Genomic DNA, 8453 nt, shown 5'->3' on the forward strand with positions numbered 1-8453 from the left:
TAATAAGAATGACAAGAAATTTAAAAAGAAAATTTATATTACAACTATGCCTAACATGAACACATTACAAATACTTATCGTCAAACTCGTTTCTTATATGCGGCTATTAGAATATACTAATAAATTGCACATAAATTACGCAAAACTTTACACTCTTCCATGTTTTGCAAAACAAGAGGAGAGTAGTCAAATAATAATGATTATGATTTAAGTATATTAATTAATCATGAATTACATTTAAGTCCCTAAAAATTAAATAGTCACATGATTACAATAAACTATTATCGCCTATGCAAAGAAAATCCAAAAAAGAAATTGACTAAAGAACAAAAAAAGGTGAAACATTAGCACAAGCGAGAAAAGTAGATGCATTTTTTCACGCCGGTCACTTTTTTTTACCAATAACAGAAGACATAGACAAAATTAACTAAAAAAAAGCTAAATATCATTTAAAATAGCTATTTTAATCTAAGTAAGATAGAATCATGAAAGTGGTGTTATCTAAAACAGAAGAAAAAAACAAAATGAAAATAAAAGAACATTTGTTCTAAGAAAGAATGAATTAAAGGCATTGGTATCACCCTAAAAGAATAAAAAATGGAGAAAGGATAAAATATGACCAAAAAAGAATTAAAAAAAATGAATCCACTTAGCTTTTTGTACAAAGTTAGGTTAGGAACAAAAGCAAAGAATAACACACTTATTTATATGGAAGATTGGTTTATGGGAGTTGTTTAATCCTAAAAAAGAATGACAAAAAATAAATATTATATTATACAACCATACCTAACATGAACAAGTTACAAATAATTATTGTCACACTCTTTTCTTATATGTGGCAGTTAGAATATATTGATAAAGTGCACATAAATAACACAAAGTTGCACTCTCTCTTATTGTGCAAAACAAACATAAAATAGTGGAACTCTATAATAATTATGATTTAAGCAGATTAGCTAAAAATAAATTTCATTTTAGGTCCCTAACACAAATTAAGTAGTCACATGATTACAAAAAGCAGTCTCCGCCTAAACAGAGAAAATACAACGGTCAAACATTGACTAAGCAAAATGAAGCATTAGCACACGAGAGAAAAATTAGAAGATCTTTTTGCACCAAGTCACTTTTTTACTAGCAAACAGAGACATATAAAAATACTAACCAAAAAGGGAATTTTATTTCAAATATAAATTTCAATGTAAGGAAGATGATCATGAAAGTGGTGTTACTTGAAAAAAATGGAAAATAAAAATAAAACAAAATTTATTCGAAGGAAGGATGAATTAAGGGCATTGGTATTACCCTAAAAAAGAAAGAATTTAAAAATGGCCAAAGAATTGCAAACAAAATCAATAGAAATTGTGTTGATCTGCAATATGCAAAAACAATCATATAATAGGATAACTTGCACGCATATATGTCGTGCCATACGTAGTGCTCAAACCACAAAATAACATGATTAGTCGTCTCACGACACGTCGAAACTGAATTGCATTCCGTATCATAGTGTCGCTCCCTCATTTTTCTCTCTCTTTCACTCGTGCATGCGCACACGCACTTGTAGACATGCACGCACGCATGCGGCATGCGGACAGACACAGGCACAAATGTACTAGTGACAGCAACACTAGACAACACATTTAGCGCGCGCGTGAACACACGCACACAACATATACACATCCGTGCACGCATGCACACAGCACACAAAATGGTACGTACACACACCCGCACGTTTGCATGCCTCCGCTGATTAATCATTTTCTAGGGGCACTCCGCTAATTAATCTCTTTTTTTCCGATATAGAGCCTTTGTACGTGGAGTAGCTTCGGCCCAGTATTGCTAGCCTAGCCAGTTACATGGACAGTGGGCTGTTCCAGGCCATAGTAAAAATTGACTGAAACAGAATACATTTTCAGGTGACCGATGAATAGCAAAAGCAATGAAAGTTTGGGAATAGACGACACAATCCTGACCTTCCTATTATCTCATATACATATATAACATATACACGAGATGTACAGGGAAACAAACGCAATTACAATCCTTCTTCATAATGGCCTGATTACGCTAATTGCGACAGGCCCAAAGTATGGGAAGGGATAACAGAATATCCTTGATCGCTGCTCCGGCCGCCCGGCCTATAAAACGTGGCCCTCGCCCCCTCGCTACCAAAGCCAAGAATTCCCACATTTCCCCTGAGAAAGAGAAGCAAATCGGCAGAGAGCGAAGCAAACCAGCCGGCGGTTCCTGGCCCCTCGCGATGGCCGGCAAAGCTAGGGTGCTCATGTGCGCGGCGCTCGTCGTCCTCCTGCTCCTTGTCGAGGTGATCACCTGATCCATGGCGCTAGCCTCTTTCACAGTACATGCATGCTATATATGGTTGCCTAGCTAAACTCTGAGCCTGTTCATTTTCCTCTTCCGCAGACCACCGCTCCCACTGGACAAGCTCACGCCGTCGGTAAGCACACTCGCATGCATGGGGTTCATCTCCTAGTCCGGCCGAGTTGATCGATCGGCAGATATATCTACGCTTCTAACTCTTACAACTATTTGCAGATTGCGGCAGCGCGTGCTCGTACCGGTGCAGCAAGTCGAGCCGGCCGAATCTGTGCAACAGGGCGTGCAACACGTGCTGCCGGCGATGCGACTGCGTGCCGCCCGGCACCGCCGGCAACGAGGGCGTCTGCCCCTGCTACGCCAACATGACCACGCACAACGGCCGCCACAAGTGCCCGTGATCCAACCGGCATCTCATCTCCACGGTCGATCGCGACAATAAATATCACATCAAGCTAGCTACGATCAATGACTACTAGCAGACTACCAGAGGCACGATCGATATGATATCATGTACTCAAACTAGCGCTTGCTACCTATATATGTACCTTGTGCTCATCCATAATATTCGTGATCGATCCATCGTATAATCATATGTTCGCTATCTTATTCTCACCCATTCGCAAAGGCCGTGAATTGCTCTACGTACTAAAAAAAGTGGTGCGTATGTTCGTGTTTGCACGTGTGTATGCGCTACATGTGCTCAAGCGTATTTTTTTCGATAAAGGGCGATTTTATTATCTCAAATGTAGCATCAAGCAGATACAAAGCATTATGAGTAACACCCGGCCTCTGCATAAGTAGGATGCACACAGCCCAATATGAAGGTCTGACAAAAAATTGATGAAAAAAACCGAGAAATCGGCAACAGTAGAGCCCTATAGACCGACACTATGCCTATGTCGAAGAAGGTGGTGGATCGATCCGAAGGTTATGTTGCCACCCATGTTGGGAAAAAACCTCCATAGCCACCTGCTCCAGTCGCATACAGACCGCCTTGAACAGCGGTTGGTCCTCCGGTCGTTGTAACATAGACCACATACGTAGCAATTGTGTACAGCGGAAAATAACCTGTAGAGGAGAAGCATTTCTTCCATTAAAAACAAAATCATTTCTACATAGCCAAAGCAACCAAATTAAGGCATACGCTCCCACCCTTATTAGCGTTTTGAACCTATTTGAAATACCGTCCAGCCAATGACCAAAAATATTGGCAACATTTGTGGGCGGATACAAATTTGACGCTATTTGGATGACTGACCACGTAGAACGCACAAACTTGCATTGGAAAAGGAGGTGTTTGATTGTCTCATCATGAGTACAAAAACAACACTTCTTACTCCCTTGCCAGTTGCGTCGTGCGAGATTGTCTTTGGTTAACACAACCCCCCTGCGAAGATACCACATGAAAATTTTCACTTTTAATGGAATCTTAGACTTCCAAATTTTCTTGTTATTACTCACTGGTACCTCAGAATGTGTGAGCGCACGATATATAGAGTCTACAGTGAAAGACCCTGATGTAGTAAGGTTCCAGCGAAACACATCCCGGCCTTGTGTCAGGTTAATCGAATCCAGTCGGGATAAAAGATTATGCCATGACACAAGTCGGGGGCCAATCAAATCCCGCCTGAACGAAATATTCGGCGGGAATGAACCGAGCACTTGCGCAATAGTATTATTCTTATCACGAACAATGTTGTATAAGCCTGGATATTGTTCTCGGAGACTAGCATTGCCTAGCCAGATGTCTTCCCAAAAACGAATCTCCGACCCATCCTTTATCGTGAAAGACCCAAAGCGAAAGAGATGTTTCTTTGCCGCCATTAGGCCAGCCCAAAAGTGCGAATCGCTAGGTTTCCAAAATGCCTGGGACACCGACTTTTAACCTAGATACTTGTTGCGCAGCATGGTTTGCCAAACACCATCCTCAGTAAGAAGTTTGAACAACCATTTACTGAGTAGGGCCTCATTTTTGACCTGCAAGTCATGAATTCCGAGCCCTCCTTGGTCTTTCGGCCTACAAACCACGCTCCATTTGGCCAGCCTGTATTTTTTCTTTTCACCGTCTCCTTGCCAAAAGAATCTGGATCTAAAATAATCCAATCTTTTTAGGACCCTTTTTGGGAGTTGGAAGAAAGAAAGCATATAGAGAACCATATTTGTGAGGACAGAGTTAATCAAAACCAACCGTCCTCCAACTGAGAGTAGTTTTCCTTTCCAACTACTCAACCGTTTCTCTAGACGCTCCTCTACATGCTTCCACTCCGCAATGGTGAGGCGTCGATAATGAATCGGTATTCCCAGATATTTAATCGGGAATTGACCATGTGCGCAACCAAATAGGTCAGCATAATCGGCCGCCGCCTCAACGGCTTCTCCAAAGCAGAACAATTCACTTTTATGGAAGTTTATTTTGAGACCCGACATTTGTTCAAACGCTGAAAGCAAGAGTTTCAGGTTTCGAGCCTTGTCCAGATCATGTTCCATAAAAAGAATTGTGTCATCGGCGTATTGTAAAATAGAGAGGCCACCATCCACAAGGTGTGGCACTACTCCTGCAATCTGGCCGTTCTGCTTGGCGCGCTCAATCAGAATCGCCAACATGTCAGCGACAATGTTAAATAACATTGGGGACATAGAGTCACCCTGCCGTAGTCCTTTTTTTGTCTGAAAGTAATGACCTACATCATCATTGACTTTGATGGCCACACTACCTCCAGTTACAAAATTATGGATCCACTGGCGCCATTTATCGGAGAAACCTTTCATCCTTAGGGTCTGTTGAAGGAAAGACCACTTGACCTTGTCATATGCCTTTTCAAAGTCAATTTTGAATATCACTATATATGATCTATAGTTTGTCTACAAATATATAATGCAGCAATAAGAAATAAAAAAATAGACCATAAACAAAGGGGACGTCAGTTTAAATGTGACATAACTATGTCATAATGTCACATCTAGATGTGTCGTAGACAGACCCAATGACTACCCCTCTTTCATAATATACTATGTTATTACATCAAATATGCACGTCAAATCAAATGTTGTTTTGGTGGTGGTCTTTGTTTTCGATAAATCTGCATGGAGATTCCTGCTAGGTGGCAAAGTAGCAATATAGCTATGGCACGACGATACATGAACTTGTTGTCGTGCGTACGTGTACGCGCGCGGCGTTTCTGGCGACAAATTACGCGGCGGGCATGCACGGCCTACGAGGACGATGGCAGAAGCTTTTGCTCGTAGGCGGCCAAACACGGGCACCTTGTATCTTTGCTGCACGTGATAGAAAATGGCAGCACTGGCTACTGGAGCAGGGGAGCTAGCTACAGTTGCACACGGGTGCATGAACAGTCTTGGCAAAATGCCAAATTCACGCTGCATGCAAACAGGACGTTTGGCGCCTTCAAATGGGTTTACTAGGCAGAGCATTTCATGGAACTCATCATACTGTTGTGCATGCCAATGCCCATAGAAAGAATCATGCTCAACTTTGGGTAAGCTGAAAAAAGAAGAAAAAAGTATACTTTTCGTCTCTCAACTCTTCACCGAGTTTAGTTTTTGTCCCTCAACTCTAAAACCGGACAAAGTGCACCCCAAACTCTCGAAACCGGTCATTTTTCGTCCCTGCGACAGAGTCTACCCGGTTTTGACCACGTGTGAACAGTACATCTGATGAACAGTAAATTTGAAAAAATAGCAAAAAAATCAAAAAAATCTGAAATTTTATGACATTGAATATACTTAGGTGTGCCATGTGCGTGCAAATTTTCGTCACGTTTGGAAGTTCAAGGAGCTCGCAGCAAAAAAAAAAAGTAAATCTACTCTGAAGTGAACAGTAAATGCAAAAAAAAATAAAAATAAAAAAATCTGAATTTTTTTGGTATCGAAGATGCTCGGGTGTGTAAGGTACGTACATATTTTCATGGTCAAATGACATACGAGAAGGTCGTGCCAATAAAAACAAAATAGCATACGTGTGTGTGCCGCTACGGGTGGTTTCCAAACCCTCGGATCTTATTTTTCCACAAAAATTTGCACGCAACTTGCCCACCCGAGCACCTTCGATGCCAAAAAATTTCAAAATTTTTTTGACTTGTTTTCTAATTGTTTTGAATTTACTGTTCAGTTTAGAGTAGATTTACTTTGCTTTTTTTGCTGCGAGCTCCTCGAACTTCCAAACATGACAAAAATTTGCACGCACGTGGCGTACCTGAGTATCTTCGATGTCATAAAATTTCAGATTTTTTGATTGTTTTTGCTTATTTATTTGAATTTACTGTTCATCAGATGTACTGTTCACACGTGGTTAAAACCGGGTTGACTTAGTCGCAGGGACGAAAAATGACCGGTTTCGAGAGTTCGGGGTGCACTCTGTCCAGTTTTAGAGTTGAGGGACGAAAACTAAATTCAGCGAAATGTTGAGGGACTAAAAGTATACTTTTCTCAAAAAAGAAACACTGGTGCACCTACAGTACATGTGCTTAGCCCGGGCCGCTAGGGATTAAATCCCGACCGTTTTGATGGTTTTTCCTGCGTCGATGGCTATTTTGCAGGCATCGACGCACAAGGTGGGCGCTTCACAAACACGTACAAAATGCAGCCGCCAGCGCCAGCCGCTTCTGTATGTTGATATGCTCAGCGCCCAAGCGTTGGAGAATGGAGATGGCCTTAGGGCCAGTTCTTTTGAGTTGTGCTATGGAAATAAGCTGCTGTGGAAATAAGCTCAAGATAAGCTGCTGTGGAAATAAGCTCCAGATAATAAGCTAGCTAGTTCTTTTCAGTGCCAGTTTTTTCAGCTTCTGTGTGATATGATCAATGAAAAGTCTGTAATACCCTTGGACTATACTGTTGTTTAGATCAAACGATATTGCGCTATATTTTTTTATCATTGTTGCCCATATGAACATAAATTTGACTGTAAAACACCACAACATGTTATAATCAAACATAAGGAAGATCATTTTGTCGCATACGAATGCCATACATGCATCACTGTCTCATGTAGTATGAGTTCTTGAGAATAAGTATTGAATAAAAAAGATCTGTAAATTATTACATGGTTATCCCAACAAAAGCATACACCCTAGAGCTAACCATCAAGCGAAAACACTTGTAGCAATCGCATCACGGATGGAACCCATAGTACCATCATCAATGGGTGCATGGTGATGAGAAAGGCTCTCTTCATGAGCATAAGATCCACTCTCAACCATGTCAAAATGTTGATCACTTAGTTTGCTCTCACGAATGAAGTTATGAAGACACGCGCATGCAGTAATGATCTTTGTTTGCGTAGCAGGTTTGTACCCTGTGATGCCGAGGAGGATTCTCCGTTTCATCTTTAGAACACCGAACGATCGTTCGATGACGTTTCGTAGTGATGAATGTATATGATTGAAGGTCTCATATCTTCCTCGCGGCGGTACTTGTTGGAAATCTGGTACATGGTAGCGTTGTCCTTTGTATGGTGCTAGATATCCAACTCTGTTTGGATATCCAGAGTCAACAAGATAATATTTTCCTGCATTGATAATAGAGATGACCAAAACTAATTAGTTCACGCAAAACATTAGAGGAGAAGAATGCATGTACGTACCGTCCGGAGGGTGTGGAAAATAGGAATATTCAGCTTGTGCATCATTGAGTACACGTGTGTCATGAACAGATCCAGGCCATCCAGCAACAACAAATGTAAATCTCATATCAATGAAAGTTCTAAGACCCACATTATCCCATTGTGCTTTCATCTATTTTTCATCATGTCAATAAAAAAGAATTGGAAGAATTAATAACAATATCTAGAATGCTTTTATGGTAGCAGTAGCTCGTTTAGATCAACATGAAATCATCATACTTCAGCAGTAGTACAATCAAGATGAAATCATCATCCTTCAGCAGTAGCTTACAACTAATATACATGATTTTTTTTTGCAAAAAAATCACAGGAGCTGCACCTTGGTGGCTCACGGCCAGGAGGAGGGCAGGGGGAAAGGGGGTCGCCGACCGCCGGAGATGGGCGTCGTTTGCCGGAGAGGGGCCCTGGGCAGACCTGGCCAGGTGCTGCTCCTGGACAAAGGGGACGGAGGGGATGCGGCTGAGGGAGGGGTCGC

General features: G+C 41.4%; 1 protein-coding gene and 1 long non-coding RNA gene across 2 annotated transcripts; one reads left to right on the forward strand and one right to left on the reverse strand.

Annotated features, from left to right (window-relative positions):
* Positions 1-2185: 2185 nt before the first annotated feature.
* On the forward strand, positions 2186-2950 carry LOC119303734 (gibberellin-regulated protein 11-like). Its single transcript, XM_037580908.1, has 3 exons — positions 2186-2323; positions 2425-2458; positions 2557-2950. The coding sequence occupies exons 1-3, from the start codon at positions 2261-2263 to the stop codon at positions 2736-2738; spliced, it is 279 nt and encodes a 92-aa protein (XP_037436805.1). The 5' UTR covers positions 2186-2260; the 3' UTR covers positions 2739-2950.
* A 4511-nt stretch (positions 2951-7461) lies between these two features.
* On the reverse strand, positions 7462-8338 carry LOC119303825. The gene is made up of 3 exons (XR_005148007.1): positions 8298-8338; positions 8066-8090; positions 7462-7525 (listed from the first exon to the last, which is right to left on the reverse strand). It is a non-coding gene; the product is annotated as an uncharacterized LOC119303825 (long non-coding RNA).
* Positions 8339-8453: the final 115 nt, after the last annotated feature.

This window comes from Triticum dicoccoides, chromosome 1A (genome assembly GCF_002162155.2).
Source record: "Triticum dicoccoides isolate Atlit2015 ecotype Zavitan chromosome 1A, WEW_v2.0, whole genome shotgun sequence".
Taxonomy (NCBI): Eukaryota; Viridiplantae; Streptophyta; class Magnoliopsida; order Poales; family Poaceae; genus Triticum; species Triticum dicoccoides.